Source organism: Fistularia commersonii, chromosome 18 (assembly GCF_037954325.1).
Source record: "Fistularia commersonii isolate RoL2024-O1a breed Wild chromosome 18, RoL_Fcom_v1.0, whole genome shotgun sequence".
NCBI classification, from domain to species: Eukaryota; Metazoa; Chordata; class Actinopteri; order Syngnathiformes; family Fistulariidae; genus Fistularia; species Fistularia commersonii.
The window spans coordinates 13,096,103-13,120,853 of NC_141301.1; the positions used below are offsets into that span (position 1 = coordinate 13,096,103).

At 44.0% G+C, this 24,751-nt stretch overlaps 1 protein-coding gene across 2 annotated transcripts; it reads right to left on the reverse strand.

Annotated features, from left to right (window-relative positions):
• Positions 1 to 767: 767 nt before the first annotated feature.
• On the reverse strand, positions 768 to 23,395 carry ptgir (prostaglandin I2 receptor). 2 transcript variants are annotated; one of them, XM_086164768.1, is made up of 3 exons: positions 23,120 to 23,395; positions 16,630 to 17,666; positions 768 to 2,093 (listed from the first exon to the last, which is right to left on the reverse strand). In XM_086164768.1, the coding sequence occupies exons 2-3, from the start codon at positions 17,470 to 17,472 to the stop codon at positions 1,806 to 1,808; spliced, it is 1,131 nt and encodes a 376-aa protein (XP_086020894.1). In that variant the 5' UTR covers positions 17,473 to 17,666; positions 23,120 to 23,395; the 3' UTR covers positions 768 to 1,805. The 2 variants fall into 2 exon arrangements, with proteins under 2 accessions (XP_086020894.1, XP_086020893.1); XM_086164767.1 differs by lacking the exon at positions 23,120 to 23,395 and adding an exon at positions 18,609 to 18,747.
• Positions 23,396 to 24,751: the final 1,356 nt, after the last annotated feature.

The window sequence follows — 24,751 nt, forward strand, 5'->3', positions numbered from 1 at the left end:
CTGCAAAATCAACGCGGTGAAGAGCAGCATTTTTTAAATCTGACTGAGTGCCAGAACTGATTCAGAGTAGTCGTACCTTATTGTCTTAACGTGATATCGCTAAAGATGCAGGGTTTCAATGTGCCTTAAAGGACTACCCGTTCAGTGAAAGTGCTAGTTTTCTGGCTTCGCTAAAAGTAGGAGCGTGCCGTTATTATCCCTCGTAGAAAATACCCTACATTCGCTTAAAAGTGCAACTCAAATATATCCATACCCGTGTCACATGCCAAACTTGTCATTTTCCAAGCCGTCCGGGGACGGTATACATTTCCTCGTACATATCGCTGAAAAAACATGCAACAGGTTTTACTTCAACCCAGATCTGAACCCCGACTGGAACACGACATCCAGCACTCAAACCACTCCTCTGGTTATATCAGTCTGTCAGTCACAGTCTGTTTCCTTGTACTTAAAATGAAAGATGTAAATAAATATCAAACCGAGTGTTTCTGCCTCTCAGAAACAAGGTCCCCGGTTCGATTCCGACCGACGGCCTCCTGTGCGGTGTTTGCACGTTCTCCCAGTGCCTGACCCCGAGGTCAAAAACACGCAATAGGTTAACTGAAGATCCTAAACTGACCAGGCATGTGAATAAGAGACTGAATGGCCTGATGTGATTGACAGGCGGTCGGTCCAGAGGGCTCCAGATCCCCCTCCACCAAAAGTGCAAGACAAGCGGATAGTAGATAATTCCTCTTCAGATAATGCTCTTTTTGCATGGAGTTGGGGCTGGAGAGGAGAGAGGGCTGGAAACGAGATAGACGCAGACAGGCCACTTTCCGAGAAACATTTCGATTTCTAATTCGGTGACTTCTTATAAAGTCGTATTTCCTTCTGCAACCTCACGGCTCACCGCCTGCAGGCCCACAGACAGTGTTTCCAAATGTTTTGTTTATCCAGATTTGATAGCTTCGCGCTGGACTCGCATCAAATCTTGGATGCAATCATGTCTGAATCAAGTTTTAATTGCTAAATCTCTGTTCTGGTGCCATGATGTGTTCAGCCTTGTTTGTTATATTATGAATCATAATAGTCTAATATGATGCAACTCTTGTCTATGAAATTAGCCCACAAGAACTTGTAACAATGCATTATATCATGATCTACAGAAATTAACATGTCCCTTCATTATGTATTACACTTTATGTAGAAAGCAACTTCAGAACAATATGTTTTCCCTGCAGTTTAAGTGTTATTTATTACAGTGAAAAAATTGTGCAAAGCAGTTCACTGCAATAGATAGTAGCAATTAAGACTAAAGCAGTGTAAACTATTTCGATCCCATTTAAAATGTGGGCATTTTAATTTAACAATGACTAGAAATACATAACATAAGCGACGTGAGTGGATGAGTTTTGACTGGCTATTAAATACCGACATATTAAAACCTATTTCACTTTCGGGTTCGACGCGGAGTTACATGCCTTCGTTGCCAAAAGGATCTCGACGAGCAGAGAAAGATCCTGATGATTTTGAAAGCGAAACATCTCGTCCGTCCACATGTATATATATATTTACCAGAGTCTGTGTATGTTTGGAATGCATGTTGTCTCTCAGTGTTTGAGGCGTCGCTTGTTGCTTTGCTCCTGTTCTGTTTCACGATACTTGAGTCAATGAAAGTCCGGCACTTAATGTAACCACTTTTCCAACCGTTAGGTCACGGGACTCAGGAGCCGGAACTTTTGAGTGGATGTGGGTTTGTCATCAGACGTGGATTCCCAGGCCTACTCAGTCCATCTCTGTTGTGGTTGGAAGTTCCCGGCGGGTCACCGAGGACAACTGGAGTACATGTCCTGTGGAGCCGCCGTCACGTCTGGCGGGTTACGCTGCGCGTGGCCGTCTAGAGGTACCGGCAGCGAGCGGCGCGCGTTGGTCCTCACGGCGCCGCCGTTGAAGCAGCAGCTCAACACGGAGCACAGATGGCGAAACACCGAATTGCGGCAGATGATGAAGATCCAGGGATCCACGATGGGGTTGAGGGCGTAGAAGCGGAAGGCCGTCAGATTCTTGTTGTCGCTGCAAAACGGGTGGACGGCGTTGACGAAGCCGGCGATCTGACAAAACAAGAGAGTCGGGGTTAAATTATTGCTTTCAACTTATAATTCATAAAACGCAAGTCAGTGGGAGTTGTGGGGATTTATGAGGCATCGGTTCAAGAATGAAGACGATGAAAAGCCAAAGCCTGTTTGTGCAAATCTGTAACAGCTCCACGTGTTTATCATTATTTTAAAAAAGGGGATGAAGGCTGAAATCTAAGCGCTCAGGAAGGGTCAGGTGATTGTTTGCATGATTCCATAACTCCTTATCTCAGCCAGCATCTTGGGTATTTTGAGCACTTTCCCTTATTTATCAGCCTCGTGCTTTGCTGCACGCGTTCATTCGTTTTGACTGGGTTAGTGTTGACAGTCAACACGTCCCAGGAGCAGATTAACGCGATAAGGTTTGCACGGTGTTGTGATAACCCAGATTTTTTCCTATCAAATGGAAAAAAAAAAAAAATGAAGGATTATGCGCGAAGTAGTTTACAGTTATAACAGACGGGAAAATAAAAACCTTGTTTCTGTCATACCACAATGATGGTATCTGGCGCTTTTTCAGTCCCGCGGTCGTGATTTACAGAAAGATACGCTGCTGTTTGATTGTAAGCGAGGGCTCATCAATCACTTGGACGTTTCTGGGTCCAACATACCAGGAAATTTGGGGCCGAGTCAAGTCTATTCCTGTTCACAAACACAGCCCACCTTTGCAAACCCACAGTCATTAAAGAAAAAATCCGGAGTGAGCAGTTCATCTCAACATCCGTACTGCCTCCGTCCTCTCCGGGGCACCATTTCTGTATCTAGAGAACAATTTTGAAATCATACGCCTCCATAAAAAGCCCTGTCTTGTCGATGCCTCAAAATCCCCATCCAATATATTTTACGTCAAAACGAACAGGCGAAGCCGCGATCCATCATGGAAGCCGCTCTCACGGGTGAAGATATTAGCCGCTCTTTTGCCGTTTCGGTCTTAAAACCAGATTGATGCTTATTAGTTCAGCGTCAGTGTCGCAGAGATGAAGATAATAAGGTACTCTTTGGGAGTTACCTGGATGGATACGATCAGGAATGAGTCTAACAGAGGAACAGCAGATGTTAGATGTTTTGGAGAGAAGGTCAGAGAAGCCAGACTGAGATGGTTGGGTCATGCATAGAGAAGGGATTGTGAATATATTGGTAAACAGATGCTGGATTTGGAGGTCCAGAGCAGGGCGCAGGAACCCTTTTGACTGGGAGAGCCATAAAAGCCAAATATTTCCAAATATATTTCATTGAGAGCCATATAGTATTTTTAACATCTAGTAAATTAAAGATGTCTTACTTTTAATGCAACCTCTGGCGCTGCATGGATTTGTTTCGAAGTGCCGCTTTATATTTGACCGTTTCATCGATCCAATTTCATCATTGCATATTAGACGTACCGCAGATCCAAATGCAAATTCCTCCGTCCACGCAGCCTGGAATGCACGGTAAACTAGTCGTCTATCTGATAAAAAATTAATTTCATCACCTTTAAAATGACCCAGACGTGCTCGGAAGCCAATGGTTCCCGACCCGAGCGACGGGCGACCCGTGAAATTTATCTTCAAAACCAATTGTTGTTTACTTTAAAACGACACAGTATTATGAAGAAATACCACAGTCAATTCCAAACTGATTTATTTTTTTAACTCAAAATTGTCTGGGAGCCATATGCCGTTACCGGAAGAGCCATATATGGCTCGCGAGCCATAGGTTCCCGACCGCTGGTCTAGAGGAAGAGAAGATTTATGGCCGTCGTGAGAGAGGATATGAAGTTCAGAATAAGAACAACTTTATTTATCCCAAAGGAAATTGTTGTGCCAGTTACAAGAAAAATATAACAATTATAAATAATAGTAGAAAATTGTATAAAAAAACAGTTTAAAAAAAAAAGTGAGAGTAAGAAATTCAAATAAACTATAGAGTGTCTTAATAAGTGAAAGACAAGGAGTGCACAAGAGTATGTAAAAATATTGTACATGTAGCTGTTATGTAGTCTTGCACAGTTATGAACATATATACAGATAAATTATTATAATTTACAGTTAGCGGGTGAGATTTTTTTTTTTTTTAGTTAGTAGGTGTGAGAGAGGAGGACGCAAAGAATAGGGTTAAACGGTGAACGTTGATTCACTGCAGCAACCCCTGAAGGGAAGAGTTGAAAGGAGAAGTTGTCGGTTTTTACTCAATCGTATTGCTTGCGTTATCTGACTGTAATCCAATGAATGCCTCGGATGTTTGTGAGTGTCTTCGGATGTACGGTTTGCGGTTTTGGAGAACGGCACCGCAGCGTTTCCTGCTTTGACCCGTAAGATATGACAAACTGCAGCCAGGCTCGAACGCGGCGGCCGCTTCGTCATCCTCAATAAGGGCCGAAGCAGCAGCTGAGCCAGGAAGCCGCTTTGTCACCTCGCTGTTCTTCTCTTTCAACATTTCCCCCATTTCCTTCATCAGATACTCAACAAACAAACACCGACCGAATTAATGGCCCGTGCAGATTGAGTGTTGTGGTTCATCGGGGTAAATGTTTCCCCCGTTGCTAAGGCCTGGAATGACAATGAATGAGCCGGAGACGGAGGCGGGGGTGAGGTGGCCGTGCACGAGGAGCGAGTCCAGATCCGGGTGCGACCAGACCACCAGACACCCGCCTCACTATGTGCTTTTCCAAACTCATTAACTTAATTCACACACATCTTCACCCACGCCCAAAAGATAGTTGAAAGGTGAAACCCCCCAAATCGCGATCGTCCGTTCTGGTGTGTCGAATGACGTCGGAGAACAAGTGGAAAGAAATGATGACCAGATGTTTGTTTGTAACTGAGGGAAGTTGATGTTCTTTTTCTTCAAGTGGTGTGACGTTTGGCCACTTTCACAACCCATGTCGTAAGAAACGCCGTTGTTTTTTTTTTTACTTATTTGAAAGCAACAACAAACAGTGATTGAGGGAGGAAATTATCACCACATGGTATCTTACGACCTAATAATTCATTAAAATCAATCGCAGCGGTTGAACTTGCATGGATGTATTGCTTGTAAAATACTGGTTGATGGTCTCAACTTGGATAAATAGAAGTTTGAAAAACATCCACATCCGCAGGATCATTCATTTTACATATAGTACTTAAAAAACGTATTTTCACATGATGTTTCGAGCAAACATAGGCTTCTCTTCAGATCTTCACCAGATATGTATATATGTTTTTTGTACAATATGTAAAATAATTATCTTTATTTTAAGAGCATTTTTGGTGTGCAGATTTTTTCTCAAACCTCTATTTAGTCGCCTTTTTTTTTGATCCATCCCTAACTGGGCAGCAGATGTGTGTATTTTTTCGTTTTTCCAGCTCAACTTGGATGCAACCAGATCATCAGGAGGAGCCGGGAATACAAACCGCCACATGGGCGCTAATAATTATATAAAAATGTAATATAAAATAAAGCAACATCCATCCATCCATCATCTACTGCTCATCCTGCAGTGTCTTATTTATATAAAATAATATAAATAAAGCAACATCCATCCATCCATTATCTACCGCTTATCCTGTACTCGGGGTTTTATTATTTATACATGCTGTATTACATAAGTCCAGAGCATTCACATACACACACACACACACACACATTTACAGTTATGAACACTTTTTAATCCCACTGACACTACCAAAGTTTCCCGACTATTGAGTGCACGTGAATGTAAAAGACGCACCGGCTAAAAATAGCAAAATAAATACATGTTTACATATATAGGCTGCAATAAGCCACAATGTCCGTCTGCACAGATATTTACACAGAATTTTTTTTTTTAACTTTAATTAAATACATACACATCCACAAATACATACCGGACATGTTTTTTCCGAGCAGTGCCTATAACACGGCTGATGAAAAACATAAAAAATAAATAAGAAATAGTCCATATCCATCCATTTTCCATCCCCACTTTGTCCTCCTCCAGCCGATCGCTATCTTGGTCTTCCTCCCGCGCGCTAAAACCATTAAAGTGCTCTTCGGTGTCGGAATCGAAGGCCTCATAATTTCACGGTAATTTCATTTTGACGAGGCCAGAAGTTTTGGCGGCATGAAGCTCTTTGGCCCGAAAAAATCCATAAATAAGCCGCATCTTTGTTTAGGCCGCAGTGTGAAAAAAGTAGCGGCTTATAGCACGGAAATTACGGTAAATACTAAATACACTAAATGCCACATGCCGCACTAGGGTATATCACAGAAGCGATGATGAGAATGATGAAAATAGATGTTTGCGTGAACACCTCTTGACCCTGACAAACATACAGAGACCGTTTTCCGCGTCGGCTCACGAGCAAGAATCACACTGGAAACGATACGGCACTTGAATTCACGCCAATAAATCTTAGCGGAACAAAAACACGCTAACAAACCAAGTGACTTATTTCTCTTGAGATCCGCAGGCGGGCGATCTTTACCGTCATCCAAAGGGAGCCAGAGACATTTCAAACAGACATTCATCCTCATATTCTCTCCCCACGTTACCACCCTGGACCAATGCTCCTGTTCCGACATGCCACCCTGCCTCTTATGGTCTTCGCGGCAGACCCGAAGCCTCCGGACGGGGACACAAATCACCGGCTGTCTGCTCCCGGCGCTGCGAGGCCGAGGGACTCAAACCGATGAGATGTCAAGCGCTCCTTAAACAGTAGCGTATTAATGCGTGGGCCCGACGCGCCGGCGAGCGCAGACGCAGTAAACAACAGAATAGTGCCGATGCGGAGAGGCTTTGAAGAGGCATACCGCGATTACACTGAAACATTTATATCCCCGAGAACAAGTACGTTCACGTGTTCCTTCGAGGCACGAGTGACTGCATAGGATGAATTTTCCTACGCCTGCGCAAATGAGTTGCGGTTTTCAATCGATGAAACCATTTGCTCCGGCCCGAGGGCCCCTGCTCACAGGGACGACCGATGCATCTTCGGTCGGAAATGAGAGAGCGGGTGATGGAAGCGGAGAGGGTTACGCCGGTCGCCCTCGGAGACGAACATTCCCGGTCGGATTCCCGGCTCCTCCTAGCCTGTCTAAGTGTTGTTGAGCGGGACGCTGAACCCCGACTGCTCCCCTTAGCTGCCTTCTGCTCGTGGTTCATCCATGATGGGCTAAATGCAGCAGTCAAATTTATAATAAAAATAATAAAATCATTTCCTCTTCCACATCCCTGCAAAGATGTGTGCGGTTAGAATAACAGTCCTTGATTTGTCCTTTCATGAATGTTTCTTTACCTCTGTTCTGTCTATGAGAGCATTTCCAAAAAAATGCTAAAGCAATTGCTAAAATAGCTTTGCCCTGCATAAAATCCCAAATCTGTCCGACTAAAGAACGACAAAACCGGATGGATAGGTTGTCTTTTTGTGTAACTCGACACCGGAGCCGCTTCTCTTATCCATCCATCCATCCATCAATCGTCTGCGCTGATCCTGGACCCGTCGCCAGTCAATCACAGGCCCACGAATACAAACAAAACGACGTTCATTCGCTCAATCGGGGCTATTTTCCAGATTTTTCCAATTAACCCGCTGCATTTTTTTGGACTGTGAGCGGAAACCGGAGAAAACCGGGGGGGGGGGGGGGGGGAGAACAAGCAAACTCTAAAAAGAAAACCCCCTTCGTCGGAAACCAGGGTCCTCGGTGCTGTGAGGCCGAAGCGCTAACCGCTGCGCCACCGTAGGGACGCTTTGCTTATCTCGATGTTCTATTTCAGCTTCATATTAGCTTAATGACTAAGTACTCGGACGCAGTCTGACAGCAGATGCTATCTGGGGGCCGAAGATCGCCGCGACTTTCAGGAAACAGATCGTGTAATGGATATCCACACTCCGCGGCCCTATTATTGTCCATCTCGGGACCTGGAGGAGTCCTTCGCTCGCTCTCTTCCTGATCCTGCTTCAATACAGAATCATTAAGAGGACGAGAGTCGGAAGCAGTGAGGTTGCAGGCCTTTCAGAGAGGGGATTTTTTAACGAGAGAGAGAGAGAGAGGCGGCTGGCTGCGACGGGGATGAGGTTGTTGCTTTTTTCCATCCCTGCGTTGTGTCCCGGCTCCTGCGTGCTTCGGCCGGTTTACGAAACACACAGAGGAGTTTTGGAAAATGTTTGCCGCAAAGTTGCGCTGGTGATTGTCTTCCAGCACTTGTCTGAACCGGACTTATGGTATCTGCGTGTCAGAAATAACTGTGTTTCTGTTGGAACGCTTTCAGGATCTCGACTCGTCATTGTCATCGCACTGGTTTTCGGATTATCGCAAGTAAAATATGCAGTAGACTTCGAATTCTGCTAATGCTCCCGTGATCTTCTGTGTGATTCCAAGGTGTATTCTTAGGAAAGTTCACACTTAAGCTGGAACACTATTTAGTGTTTACACGCCGAGATGTGAATTGTGCGGTTCTCGGTTCTCTTTGCATTATTTTTTTAGGTCAAGCGAAGGCTCCGGATTGTCCCTTAATGTGAAGAAGAAATTCAACGGTTGCACAGTGGGTCTCTAGATGTGGCCCTGCGTTGAACTCCCCGAGAGTGAGCAGACACTGAGTCCTCCCACGCCATCCTGTACGCAGGATATGTGCAGTAGACCAACAAATGTGGGAACTATCTTGGTTATAAAGGGCATATCGATAGTCACCAAACATGGCCTTGTTACTCAATATTGCAGCATCCAATCAGATGTGTTCGACAATTACGCCCTGCCGGTAAACAAATCTTCTTTTATCAGCAGAGTTACGTTCAAAAACCTGCTGCGACAGACGCTCAAAAACCGAATAGAGCGGAGTATGAAAGCGATATGATGTGAAAATGACAAACAGAGGTGAGCACGTGGAAAATAGCTTAAACACCCATCCATCATTGATTTATTTACCGCTTTTCCCGCAGTTAGGGGCGCGGGGACGCCGGAGCCTTTCTCAGACGCTTTTTGGGCGAGAGGTTGGGGTTCAACCTGAACCGGTCGATCGCATTCACACGTCCGGGTGTTTTTTCCAATGAACCTCCCGCCTGTTTTTTCGACGGCGGGAGGAAACTAGAGAAACCGACGGAAACCCACGCAGACACGGAAAACATGAAAAAAACCCTCCCCGCCATTGAGAATCGAACGGCCCTTCATGCTGTGAGGCGGAAGCGCCAACCACCGTGTCGACCAGGTTAAAAACCCACAAAACAGAAAACAATCGAGAGGATGTGAGATGCGAGAAACTGACTCAATAAGGGAACAAATGGAAATGTGTTGGAGACGGCATGAGTTACAACAGTGCAGGCGGATGTCGGATTTCTCATCAAGCAGCCCGTCTCATATCGATGGCGTGGTGGAAATTAAGCTATTTTATCAATATCAGTATACGCTTTATTGACTAGCACACATATTTAAGTGTGTGTTATTGTTTCTGTCTGCTGGGAAGACACAGGATGCATTAACCGACCGTAATATGGAGACTAATAAACAACATCGATCAAAGATTCAGGGGAAGGACAGCTCCCCTGAGTTCTTCATTTATCAAATCGACATCGAGAATTTCTCATGACCTTTTTCCCCACAAGCGTTGCGTGTGTTTTCACGCTCTGCATCAGCTTCCGGGGTGACGGCAGTGCACTGGAGGGAGCCGGGGGGTTTCAAAACAAGGAAGTGTGGTTTGTAAATACGGTAAATCATGCAAAAAGGTTGGCATGCAACAGCAAGAATGTTGACACACGAATATAATCCGGTCACTCCCTGGACGGATGAAAGGGCGCAGGAGTGACGTGTCAAGAACCTGAAAACATTGCATTATATTGATGTTTACCTTTTAGCTTAGGATTACTTTGAATATGTTTTGAAGAAACGAGCAACTTAACCTGCTGCGTGATTTTGTGCAAACGTGCAAACGCCACACAGAAAGATCCCTTCGTCGGAATCGAACCAGAGTCCTTCGTGTTCCGAAGCGATAACCACGGCGCCGCCGCCGGCGGGGAACGACAGGGATCAAGCGCTCGGTTTGGATATTCAATGTTTGGCTGTGGAGGCTGTGGCTCCCTGAGGTATTCAGACCACAACCCACAGATGATTTAAAGCTGGGGTCTCAGACTCGCGGCCCTCGGAGCAATATTTTGTGGCCCCCTGCCTTAAATCAAATCTTTGTGTTAGTGCGGCCCGCGCATCTTTTCTCACAGGGGGGGTTTTATACGGTGGGTTACAAAAAAAAAAAAAAAAACAGGCAAGGAAAAAATGAAAAAGTAACTTTGCAATGTCTTTTTTGCTTCAAAATTTGAAAAACAAAATGTTTTTTTGCTCGTGACATTATTAAAATGATCTTTTCTTATTTCTATAAAAAAACCAAAAATGATGGCAAAAAAAAAAAATCAAAATTAAAACAAAAATTGATTTAATAACCAGATTAGCCTTGTAAACATTATACCCCCTTCTCTTATACATCCTACCAGTTAATTTTCAAATAAATTCCACTGGCAAATTTTCCCACTGTGACAAGACTTTCTCTTTTAACTCAACAATATTTTTAGGGTTTAATTTTGTAATTTCAATAATACTTTTTTAAAATTCATTTTTAAATATTAATTCATCATGTATTATATAGAGGCACAGTTCAAGACAGAAAGATTATTTTCCTCTGGTACGGTTATTAAAGCATCCATCTGCTGTATGTTGGGCGTCTCTCGCCAGGGAATCCTTCCTCTGACTTCTTATTACAGCCCGTCGGAATGAATTGCAACAAAATGCCGTCGGAGACGTGCCTGTGCAACTAAAATTAAAAACGGATTTAAAACCAGGAGCGAGACAACATGAAATACATATTTAAATATATTCCAGTGAGGTATAACCTCTTGTGATTGGGTGTTTTATCTGAATAAATGTGTGAAAATGTTAGCATTACATAATTGCCAAATGGTTGCTGAGTTGTTTTATTTACAAAACAATATTAACATTTCTTTGGAGGACATGTTGGGAACACTTGATGGCTGAGAGATTCATTTCTTCCATCTTGTGTGTTTTTGATCGCGTTGGCTGATAAACACGACCTAATGTTCTCTTGAAACCGTCTGGTTGCAATTAAGTCCCTGATTCCTTCAACTACGCATGTCATCGACATCCACCCGCTCACACCTTTCCAAAGATGGGCGTTTAATGTTCTCACAAGCCAGAATTAGGAATTTCTAGATATGAAACAAAGACGAAACAACTTTCGCACGCACGCAGCCGTCATGCAAAACATTTGTGAGTCGTGACATAAAAGCGACCCCCCTCTCCCTCCCTCCCTCCCCGAAAATAGTTTACAGATTTCAACCGTCATCTACTAATCTTATAATCTTGAACGCGCCGCCAAAGCGGGTTAATTTCACGGCGGGCGTTCAAGTTCACGGTCCGTCCAAGTCTCCGTGCAAAACAACACATGGCTGACATGTTGGTCTCTATTGGCTCCGAGGGGGTTTTTATGTGCTCACCATGTGTTTGGGGGAAAGTTGTAATTCTATGAGCCAGAGAGTTTGTGTCACGTCTGAATTTCCTCCTTTTATTCATTCACCGTTTGTGACACCACGCCGCGGAGAGGTGGAAATTATGGTCTTACGCAACGAAACGGTACATTTTTAAAACCCAGGACTCGACCTTGTGTGTGTGAACCTGGTTAAACAGAGCCAAAAAACGTGAGATAATCGGGGTAATCTTTCCTCGGCGGCCCGTCGGATGGATCCTGAACATGTTTGTGGGGGAAAACCCTATTCCTAAAAATATCTCTAGTCCAATTACGTCACCGGACCCAATGAACATCGGTGGAGTTATTGATCCTGGAAGACGTATCGGCAGCTCCTGGCGTCTCCGGGAGACAATCTAGACCCGCAGCTGATACGGATTTCCACGCGCAGTACAATTTTATTATTTGGTCGAGGTGATAAGCTGAAAAGATGGATACCGCCGGGGGAAAAGGGGGCGAGGGAAGAATTTTAATCACCCCTCCCATCGGCCTCTCGCTGATAATCAGCAATCACCTCCTGAACAGTAGCGGCTGATGACAGTCGTCAATCATCGATACTGAGCTGAGAAACTCGGATTCGATAATCACAAACTCTTTTCATTAGCGATGTATTTTAACAGATCTGTCGAAGGCCGGGGTTCAATTCACTTTTCCAAACATTTTATGAGAAACAGAACCAAATCACGACATTTCATTCGTAATGTTTTTTTGATTTAATCAACCCGCAGTTTGTCCTCTGCGGTTAAAGATCAGATTTTTGTGTTTACACACAACACTCAGTGTGTGAGACGTGAGCTTCACGGCTATTTCTGTGCTGATTAAACACTTTTGCGCATAGATTACATTCTTCCGTCGATCGCCGAGTGGAACGAAGCGGGATTAGCGTCTTCTATTTCAGGACGAAGCACAGAAAGAGTGACCGAAGAAGCGCTTCCGTGACGTCACCGCGGAAACTATGTAGCGTCCGAGCGCTGATCTAAGTGATTCCTTCCTGTTGACCTCAGCATGGATGCACAAGTTCAGTGTTTTGGTTTTGCAATGTACAAGCAAAAAAAAAAAAAAAAAAAAAACCCGTCATGTCCCTCCTCGGGATCAGGGAGGCGCGGCGGCTCGACGCCCACATAAAAAAGTCCTCACACGTTGCAGAGGAAACCTAATTAGTTTGAAAAGCAATGCTGGGAAGGGACGGAGGCTGCAGCTCTCCGCAAAGCTAACGCTGCAAGGTTGCATATGGGATCGCTTCCTGCATATTATGGTTTCGGCAATAACAAGACTAAAGATGTTTTGAGGGCGGCGGTATCATATTTTGAAAAACTGTCTAAGAAAGAGATTGAAAAGAATGAAAACAGGGATGCGACGGACGGAGTGAAAATAGGCAGATAATTGACTCAAGATGCAATTACCGTCAGCGAAAACACGGACAAACCGCTTCCTCTCCCGGCGCAACAAAACACTCATAAAACATCTTTTTTTTTTCTTTAATTGAAAAAAATTGTATTCAAAATCAAAAGGGTTGTCAGTTGCTTCCGTAAACATTGAGGAGCAAGAATGAAATACGCCTCTGACGTCCCGGAAAATAGGAATCGGTCACGGCTTTCGGTAAAATGCACACGTGCGTCCGGAAATACACTCCCCGCTCGATCAACAGCCGACCATTAAAACATTAGATTTATTGAACGGTACATTGGGACGGAGTTATTTAGTAGAATTAAATGCGAATTGTTTTTTTTTTTAAGATATGAAAAAGAGACTTGGCTTGGCTGACGAAACGGTCTGTGGAATCACTTGTTTTCGGGGGAGGCCTTTACTTGAACTTTGCAAGAATAATCGAATTGAAGCTGCATTCCTTACAATTGTTTGCAGTGTGTGTGTACGTTTGCGTATGTCTTTGTCAAAAAAAAAAAACTCACCAACCCAAGCTTACTGTTCTGTATATTTCCTGTGCATCGTGTATTTGCAAGTGTATTTGCAGTCCCTATGTCCTCTATTGTAAGTCGCTTTGGATAAAAGCGTCTGCCAAATGCAATGTAATGTAATGTTTTCCGTAATCGCTCAAAGCTATTTTGGTTCTCTATCCCTCGTCTATGTCCATATTTGCCCGTCGACAAAAAAAAAATACAAAAAATAAAAATAAAAGACACAGTAGGTTGAGTTGTGGAAGCTACCAGTGATCCAGATCTTCTCCATATAATTACCCGGTTGTTTTACCAGCCTGAAGATGTCAAAACTGGAAAAAGGTATTGATTTTGGTATTGATTTGTAAAATGTAGGTAGTTCCCGCGGGAATGCAAAGGAGATGCTGTTATCAGTCTGGAAATGTCGCCTGCAGAAAACGTCTGGAGCCGTTAATAAAGTAATAATGACCAACCGCAGCAACTTTAGCAAACGACATACCCTCTTCAAGCCAGAGGAAAATACCGATTTGTAATAATCATTCATGGATGTCGACGGCATCAAACTTATTTAGATTCGTCTACTCGTTATTTTCTGCAACAACTCTTCAGTACTCGTCCATCTTAAAACAACGATCACGGAGAGCGCTCGTGTTTTCATGCACATCTACGTGATAGAGAGATAAATCAATCAAAATAAAACGTTTTCTGATGCGGCGTAAAATATAAGGAGAAAGGTAAACGGGTGCAAGCAAGACGCCGGGACCGGGTTTGTTGACTTTGCACGAGAAGGCGCAGAGTCCGGCCTCACAGGCATAGAATGGATTTCTGTAGTGGCTTTTAAAACGTCGGTTGAGCCACGCCTGGGTTTTCTACGCATGAGAAAATGTCAATAGTCGTCATGCAGTATTTCACACAGCACCTGCAGTGATAACATTCAGGACATCGGATTCTATTGGTCGGTCGTTTCTTATCTTCTCCTGCTGTCAACTGGTAGCGCACACTGTGTGTACAATCTTAAACTAATGGTTCACGACAGCGTGAGAGGTGATAGATCACACTGAAGATCGGAAGATTTGGTTTGACGAGCCTGGGAGGATTATATAAAGCGCCTGTTTTGCACCGCGGACCTGACGATAATGCAACACACCGGCCTTTAAGGTGCGGCAGATAAATACATATTAAGATATAAATATTCACGCTTTTTTCCTCTCAAGATGCTTGGTCTCCAAGTGGGGAAGAAGTTTTAAAGGCTTCATTGCCGTATTGGAGAGCTGATCGCCGCATATCAAGCAGAGCGAGCTCTTTGCGTGGGAATCGTCTGCCGCGATAAATTCCTATTTTAAGCAGGTTTTTACTCATTTTGCAAGTTTGCGGGTTTAATATTAGCATTAACGCGTCACGTGACCGAGACGGGCATCTTGACACGCGTCAGGAGCGAGTCAAAGGCAGATGTAACGGAAAGAATGCGGTCATTTAAAAAAAAAAAAAAAAAAACATTGTCCAGGTAAATAATAAATAAATAAATAATGAAATAAAATTAATAAATAAAGAGGATAAATAATAGAATAAATAATGTAGGTTATTTATTCTTTTTGTGCGGCCCGGTACCAAATGACCCACGGACCAGTAGCGGTCATAAAGCACTCCTACGAATAAAGTAAGAGGGGAAAAATAGCAGGTCTTATGAGAAATTGGCCCATATTTTGTTTTTTTTTTCTATACCACTTAATTTTTTTAGCACTGCTTTGCACAAAACAGTGGCTAAACAAATGTATGCTGGCCCGCCAAATCAGCAAAGTGAGGAGATTTTTTTTTTTTTTTTCCCCACTGAAAGTTTTTTTTTTTTTAATTAAAAGAAACTATAATTATGACCGAATCCCGGCAGAGAATTAAATCCGTTTAACATTATCAGCGGGATGCAACGTGCGCTTTGTGTTCCCTCACTTTCATAGGTGGTTTAATTCACCGGTTTATTGGTCAGAAAACCCGAGCTCGCGCTTTAACATCTGCTTTTCTCTTTCCTTTGAGGAGGAAAAAAAAAAAAAACAAACAAGGGTTTTCATTGTGACTCGGCTGTTGAGTCTGCAGGGTTACTCAAACGTTTCATCACCGGCGTCTCACGGACGTTAATCACAAACACATGGATGCGTGGATACCTGAGCAAGCAAGGCTGCGCGTCAGCCATGTAGTAAAAGACTAATCTCTATTGAATTACTAAATAAGCAAACCATTTCATTCAAAGAGGACAGAATGTGCGGATCACTTTTCAAAAAGGCAAATATGTATTTTGCACAAAGAAGAGAGGATATCGAACCCATCCTCACGGCGCACGCGCTGCGATGGGAAACAGCAGCTCTCAGTTCGCGGGTCGTGAGTGGGCGTTGAGGAGAACTTTGTTACCGTTTCCAGGAAGTGAGAGCGCCAGAACGCCACCGCGCAAAGGTCTGCGATGCGTACGTCACAATCCCCGCCGCCACAGCGGACGCCACGGTTTCCCTCCTTAGGAATGCTCAGCTTCGCTCGGCTTTCTAGAACCAGGATCAAGCGGAGCTGGACCGGTGCCTTCGGGTCTCCGGGGCCGGCACGCCGATTTACGAAAGCGTGTTCAGTGCAAAGAAAACAAAACCGCCTCGGCGGTTCGGGGGCCTCCGCCCACGAGATCACCTCTCTGACGGAGGAGACGGTTTGCAGACTTGCAGGCAAACGCACGCCATCACAAACAGCGCGACGGTTTCCAAGACAAAAGCGGCGGATCATCTCGCGAGTGCGGATACGCTTCCTGAAACACGAGCCGCCGATCGCTTCGATTTGCAAAGTTTTCACCGTATTTGGTTCCGCGTTTAAACATCATCGCTGTTTTTCCCCCCACGGCTCAGCGGTAAGGGATGACGGTTAGCGCGTTCGTGCCCGTACACGAATAAAACGCAGTATTACCTCAGGCGGCATTTGTGGATCGACAAGCATTTCCTGAATGACATCGGTTTCGGCCATTACCTCCGCCCCCCCCTCCTCCTTTTGTCTGGATATCTTTGCTTTGTCATGTTTGTTTAAAAAGTAATACGAGACCGGCATCCCGGGAACAGGTTTCACACACACACACACACACACACACACACACACACACAAACAGGGAGAAAAACAAATGCGACCTCACCGTGAGCGGCAGGGAGCAGACCACGAAGATGACGGTGATGAGCGCGAGCAACACCAAGTGGTCCAGCTCCTCTTCCCCGTGTCCGAACCAGGCCGGGCTGAACCTCCTCCTCCTCCCCGTCGAACCGACGGAGCCGCGGCGAATCAGGTGGTTTCGGTGCATCTGGCACAGCGTGACGATCACCGAGCCGTTGCACACCAAGACGGCCAAAATCAGCAGCGCCATGAGCGTGGAGTAGGACAGGGAGAAGGCCAGGACCAAGTCGGCGTCGGCGTCCCCGCTGGCGTCCATGTCGATGAAGCACCAGGTCCCGGGGCAGAACTGTCTGAATTTGCCGTAGCCGCCGTACGGCAGCAGGCAGAAGGCGAAGGAGAAGAGATAAATAAAAAAGAGCGCAAGCTTGGCAAAGCTGTTGCGGATGTGCACGGAGTAGAAGAAGGGGTGGCTGATGGCCAGGCAGCGCTCCACCGCCATGGCGCACAGGATGAGCGTGGGCGCCAGGCCGAAGAAACTCATGGTGAAGCCGAAAAGGTCGCACAGGACCTTGTCCCCCAGCGCTATCAGCGACATGTTGCGGGCGTAGCTGATGAAGACGGGCGGGCTGAGGAGGCAGGTGCCCAGCAGGTCCGTCAGGGCCAGGCCCGTCACCAGGATGCAGAAGACCGAGGACCTGGAGGGATGCTCTCTCTGGTGAACCCTCAGGATGAAAAGCGCCAGGATGTTTCCCACCACGCCGGCCAGGAACATGATGATGCTGATCGCCGGCTTGCCGTCGTCCTTCACGGTGAGGGTATCGTTGCAGGTGATGTTGTGACATATCTCGCCCGCCGCCGGGTCGTGCATCTTCGCGGCCGTCAGATGGCGCGGAGACGCTCACGGACGGGCGGAAGGGGAGGGTTCTGGCGCCGGGGGAACCCGCCGGGAAATTTTCAGAGTCAGCGCTTGGCTATGCGGAGGGCGAAGAGACGCGGCGGGCGCCATGACGTCACGGGGAACATGAAAAGGCCGCCGTCTGCCCCGTCATGCAGGCGGGAAATCTGCCAGCAGGGCGAGAAGAAATGTTGCCCCGGTCAGGTGGAGGAACTTTCAATTTCAAGATCGTAAAATGCAGTCAGACGCTTCAAACTCCCCCAAATTATTTTTAAAATGCACAACGGCATTTTACCTGAGCCGCAAAAATATATACATATATATGTGTATATTTTTAATTTTATTGTAAGAAAAAATATAAAATTCCTTGAAAAAATCCCTTTAGCCAGACACCCATTTCCCTTGTTAATTCAAATTATCTATGACGCACTAAGCTTCATGTACACGTTTGTTTTTTTTAAAAGGTTAATATATAAAAATTCCATTTAATAAAGACACTCATTTTTCCCTTGTTAATTCCAATTATTTTCAAAATGCACTAAGATACTTACATTCTGCCTGAGCTTCATGTACACATTTGTTTTTTTTAAAAGGTTAATATATAAAAAAAAAATCAATTTAAAAAACACACCCGTTTTTCCCTTGTTAATTCAAATTATTTTCAAAATGCACAAAGATACTCACATTCTGCCTGAGCTTCATATAAATAGATTTCCTTTTTAAAGGGAAAATATATAAAATTCCTCCAATAATTTATCAAGACACTCATTTTTCTTGTTAATTCAAATTATTTTTAAGACTCTCAAAGATACTCACATTTTTCCTGAGCCTCATGTATATATTTTTAAAGGGAAAATATATAGAAGTCCTTAAATAACCCCATTATCAAGACATCTATTTCCACTGTTAATTCAAATTATTTTCAACAAAGATACATTCTGCCCGAGCCTCACATACACATTTGTTTTTTTTTAAAAGTATATGAGAATTCAATTCATCAAGACACCCATTTGTTCATTCAAATGATTAAAACAACATTCCCTTCATTTAGACTCCCATTTCCCCTGCCACTTCAAATGTACTAAATGGATTGTCAAGTCAATATTTACCTTTTTGTATCTTTAACATCAATCTTGTGGCTGCCCACGAAATAAAAAAGATGAACGTCGCAGAACTTTCACTGAGCAACACAGCACCTCCAACCTTCTAGAACTTCACTCTCCTCCACTTTCCACGCAGACTAAGAGGACAGAGGAGGTCCGTCGGAGGGACTCGGGTTCCTCCTCCTCCTTTATCTGCATGGTCTTGCAGCCCCGCCCCCACACACACACACAGATGTGGAAAGAGGAAACAACACACACACACACACACACACACACACATATAAAGGCTGTCATTCTCCAGAAAATAGGGGAAAACCTGCGGTTCTGAAATCGCAGCACGGTGGGTTGACGCAGCTCTAGATCTTCACGCCTGAGGTGCAACCTTGAAGGTCTAATGCAGGGATGTCCAATTATTTTGACCGACGGGCCACATTTCTTATTAAATTTTTCATGAACTATGTATCATGTAAAATAAACGAAATAAAAATTGCAATTTTCAAAAATATTTAGTAATAATTAATCAAATAAATGATCATTTCAAATCAAATCTTTGCACTTAAGACCTTAAAACACTTTATAGCCTTGGCTTTGACACTTTATATTTTTATTTGTATTTCTTATTCTCCCCTCCCCTTTTTTTTTTACTGTTTATACAATTTCCTACTATTATTTATTATTGTTATGTTTTACTTGAAACTCTGGCACAACAATTTCCTCGGGATAAATAAAGCTGTTCTTATTCTTAATTTAATAATATGCAAAAATATTGAATTTTTTTGGCATTTTATTTCAACTTTAAATCACTAATAATCATATAAATGTAATCATCCATACAAAATTAAATTTCTAATCTCTCTTTGATTGAAAACATTTCAAGTACTCAAAGAAAATTGTTACGCGGGCCGGATAAAAAAGCAAAACAGGTCGGATGTGGCCCCTCGGCCTGTCAAATGCCCAGATCTGGTCCGGAGGCACCGGCGCCATGACAACGGCTTTATTTCTCACTTTTAATGTCAAGTTTTATTTTGTGCAGCCTGGATCGCTCCAGAAAGCTCGGAGCAGCAAACGCAAAGAAGGAAATCGAAATACGGACGAGAAATTCATTCACTCATCGTTTTTAGCGATGACCTCTCGCTGGAGGCGGAGCCAAGTGGCGGACGGTCACCTGTCAATCACAACTATTCAATTTAGGGTCTCTAAGTAACTCTCTGTTTCTTTTTCTTTGCCAGCAGCCTTCGTGCCGGGAGGCAAGAGTGCAAAGCATTGCATGAATAAATAAATCAGCATTTGCATGGGTGGATTAAGGACATGTTTACATTATTTCCTGCTGTTGAAACCGCTAAGAAGGAAAAACAGCTACATGCGCACACATGAACACAACAAATATATTCATATACAAGCCTAAAACCACAAGCCCTTCTCCAGCTACCACACTTTGATATAATTATAATGTTTGATATCATTTCATACCACACCGGCACAGAAAGCAAAATAAATTACATGTAATACTGAGTACGGGTCTGTTTTTTTGCACCGACAACATTGTTATTTTGTTTGGTCTCTGCAGAAGTCGTGCTACTGAACGCTTTATGTTCCGAGAAGCTTTAACATTTTTATAGCGTGCCGTATATTTAATAAGCTCGTTACAAGGCGGTGTTTAAACAGGAGGGAGAAGTGCGATATCACGGTGTGAGAACACCAAGACGGCCCTTAAAAAAAACAAATGATGGAGCAGCTCACGTTGTAAAAGCTCTCCCATTATTTACGGTGTTCTAGAAGTCGTGAACACGTGTCGACGTGGACCGAAAGGCCCCCGACCGAAGAACGCGGTCGTGTCAATCGCCGCAAACAACTTCAACCAATCCGACTTCACACATCTGATCCAATCAACAGCCTCGCTTTCAAAAGAAAAATACCAATAGCCCTCGGGATGCGGACGTAACTCAACGCCAGATGTCGAAATATCTCCACCATGGATTTTGCCCTTTCGGTCTAGATGGTGTGCGATCACGTTGCATACAAGCGACGACTCGTGTCAAACTGTGTGTTCATTTCTTGGCACGGGTCAATTATGTCTAACAAAAAAAAAAAAAAAAAATCAATATCACACGTTCAATACTTATCTCATTGTAACAATGAAGGTAATAACTAAAGTACGTTTAAAAAGTTAATTTAATTTACGGCAAAATGCTTGGTAAGGAAAATGCAAAATGCACATTTAAAGGCGAATAAAAAGGATTAAAAAAGCAAAAAATATACAGCTCATATAACAAGACACGAACACAACCTCGTGTCGGACGCAAACAAAGACCGATTGAGAGTAAAGCGATACACAATTCTATTATTCTCACAAAGAAAAAAGGTAGGACGTACAATTTGACGTCAAGAGGGGAACGGTGGGGCTTCAGGAGACCACAGTAACTGACGGGGAAACTACATTAGTGCCGATACTTAGTCAGGAAGATCAATGAACCCAAAGAGAGTCGACCACAAACAAAGAAACCAAAACAATAGACAGACAGGAAAACTGATTTTGTACCGAAACAGGAAATGGACAATGAGAAAATACTAAAACCATCGAGCGATGCGTTCGCTGGGTAAAAATGAAACATCAGATTCAAGGTTGTTTTTTTTTTTTTTAGTGACTAAACAGCAGTGTCTCGGAGGAGTCGGCCTTCTCGGGACGGTTGTTGTGACGCCAGGGCGGCTCCGTCATCGCCGGAGCTTTTCCCCAAAATGAGCTGTTCAATCCAAAAAGGGATTAAACGGTGCTGAGAGAACCCCAGAAGACCGGTCCCACGTGACGGGGTTTGGGTTTTTCTGTTACCACCCCTGCTTCTTACCCATAATCCACCTTAAAATGAAAAGAAAGGATGATTTTTAACTCCTTCAAACCCCCTGAAGGCGTCCTTCGGGTTCGTAAGGATGACGCATTATCACAGACAAGCCCGCTCACATTTTCCTGAATGGCGAGACTGGTTGGTGTGTGAACACATCGGGTCCAGACACCAACAATACAACACTTGGTAAATTTACAGCGGCTTATCAATACACATAAACTGTTTATCGTTGTTGATGACAATAGAAGCCGCCAACTTTGGCTTTGGATTCCCTTTTCAGAGCGAGACAATTCGAGCTGTTCGCGGGGAAAGACTCCCTTCGAAAGGGACGTCGCCTGGATTTTTCTTTTTCTTTTTAAATCTTGATTCAAAGATACACGAGAAAAAAGCAAGAGTGAGATGATAAAACGTTCAAATGACGGAGAAAACATGGGAGATTTCAAAAAAATCTTTTCATCCGTAGCTGCTTGTGGGGTTCAACACGTCTGCACGCCGCCATTTCAGGGGCAAATCGTTGGTCGTTGTTTCACATAGGAACTGAGTGTCTGGCGATTAAAAAAAAAAGGAGTATGAGTTGTTTGTTGTCTTGGAAACGAAGATAAATACAAGCGGTCGCCACAGCCAATCACCTCCCTCGATCTAATCTTCAACTTCTCTTCCTGTCTTCTTTTCCTCCGCCCACAAATCCATTTCCAACACATTCTGGCCGCACCTGTGAGCTCAGGAAAGACGATTCGCATTTCTTTGCCGACAGTCCAAGATTGTTTTGAGTTTGTAAAGATTCTTTAAATAACACTATTTGTCACCATTTCCGTTTGTCTAAACTATCGGTGTGTTCGTGGAACTGACCGTGTTTCACGACTGCGATTTCCCGATCATCCCCTGAAGCTGTTTTAACCCATAAATGAGCCTCTTGGATGAGAGGTGTCTTTGAGGAGAGAATTTGGAGGAGAGATTTGATAAAGTTTTAACGTATTAATGGCACCAGACGACCGCCCGTCTATCAGCCAATCACAAATAGATGCACGCAACCGTTCGTTTCCTCATTCGTACCCCGATGGAGAACCTGCAAACTCCGTCGTGTCTTGAAGGCCTCTTACGTTGAGCTCATCTCGATTTAGCTCATTGGGATTTTTCAGATCGATCGTTTGTCGTAGACAAACATTTTTACCGCATCATTACATCAAATTATGGACATCTGAAACACGTCGAAAACGTTAACACGAGATTGGTTTTAAGACACGGCCGATTGGATGCAAGTTTCTGTCCGAAAGCTTGAGCGAAAATCAGGCACACGAACATTGATAATCCCTCGGGATCTGCAGAGCACCGATTGAAGGTCTCGGGGATAAAAAAACACAAACAAAAGGCAGAGAAAGAACAATCCAGAATTGGTCGAGATTTCCAAAGAAGCAAACAGTCTTTGCTTTGCTTTGACTCCGGCGCTGTTTGCCCGTCTGACGGGGAAGTTGTCATTATTGGATTCTGTTGCGAGGATTTTGTTTCCCCGTCGATCCTGACATGCATTCCCCTTCGTCACACTTCGGTTTAAAAACAGCATTTTTTTTTCCGACAACCAGGGAGCGGCTGCAAATCAACTCCAATCAATTCCAAGAGAAATATAGCTTCTCATGGAAAAAAAACAACAAATTAATATAAAATAACCTATTTACTTACCTTTTCAATTTGATGTTTTTCTTGATGAACATTCGGCGACACACCGGCAGATTCGTTGATGGTGCACAGGCGCATCTCACAGATTTAATGAGCGAGGTCTGCCTCGCTGTAATTTGTTTGATATAATTTCACCCCTAATGGATTTTCAGGATCTCCTGACAAACGATGTCCACCTCCGAAAGCGGCGAAAAGACGACGCCAAATTCGACCGGCGCTCATTTCTCGGCCCAACGTCTCGTTTTTTTTCTCCTCGGTCCTCATCAAGCTGACTTTGCCGTTCCCTCTGCACGCCTGCTCCCAACGACCTGCTTACGCTCACCTGAACCTGATGACCAATCAGAGGTGAAGGAACACGCAACCCTCACGTGCACGCTAGGGGTGCGGTCGATCGCCGTGCGCGGCCGGGTCGGCCGTAACAACAATGGCCGACTCGAGATTCGACACAGAGAACTCCTTGCAGTTGAGATACTCGACTGATCGGCGTCGTTGATGTTTTACATTCCCAGCATTACCGACCTGTTTGTTTTGTTTCTAATGCGCCGAAAGAGTAAGGGCCTCTAAGCGTGCACGTGTTTCAGATATAGTATCCATTCTATTGTTGAATCCATTCTATTGTAAGTCGCTTTGGATAAAAGCGTCTGCCAAATGCAATGTAATGTAATGTAATGTAATGTAGTAAATGGTCTCCACCTATAAAGTGCTTTCACACCTTGCGCCTTAGACTGGATATTAATTGTTCTATGCATGGAGCATCTTGGATCGCCCAATTTCCTCTGGGATCAACAAACTATACTGCTCAAAAAAATAAAGGGAACACTCAAAAAACACATCCTAGATCTATATGAATGAAATATTCTTATGAAATACTTTGCTCTTTACACAGTTGAATGTGCTGACAACAAAATCACACAAAAATGATCCATGGAAATCAATTGTATCAACCCATGGAGGTCTGATTAGGAATCACACTCAAAATTAAAGTGTAAAAACAAACTCCAGGCTGATCCAACTTTGATGTAATGTCCTTAAAACAAGTCAAAATGAATCTGTGTTGCTTCCTGAGTGGACACTATGATTTCACACAAGTGGGATTGACTTGGAGTTACATTGTGTTGTTCAAGTGTTCCCTTTATTTTTTTGAGCAGTATATTTTGGATTTTGATTTCGGACGGCATTCACCCACTCAGTCCAGAGCAACAGAGAGTGTGGAAAAGAGGTGAAGAGACGGGTCCAAGCAGGTTGGAATGGGTGGAGAAAAGTGTCAGGGGTGCTATGTGATAGAAGACTATCGGCCAGAATAAAAGGAAAGGTGTACAAGACAGTGGTGAGACCAGCGATGATGTTTGGACTAGAAACTGTTACAATGACCAAAAGACAGGAGGCAGAACGAGAGGTTGCAGAGATGAAGATGTTGAGGTTCTCTTTGGGAGTGACCAGGATGGAGAGGATCAGGAATGAGTCTATCAGAGGAACAGCACATGTTAGATCTTTTGGAGAGAAGGTCAGAGAAGCCAGACTGAGATGGTTGGGTCATGCACAGAGGAGGGATAGGCAATATATTGGTAGACGGATGCTGGATTTGGAGCTGCCAGGCAAGAGGTCTCGAGGAAGACCAAAGAGAAGATTTATGGA

Excerpts from the sequence above, each read along its gene's own strand:
- ptgir (XM_086164768.1), bottom strand. The coding sequence starts at position 17,472 with ATGCACGACCCGGCGGCGGGCGAGATATGTCACAACATCACCTGCAAC. Across the intron at positions 2,094-16,629 it reads TCTGCTCCCTGCCGCTCACG|ATCGCCGGCTTCGTCAACGC; the intron begins GTGAGGTCGCAT and ends TTGTTTTGTCAG.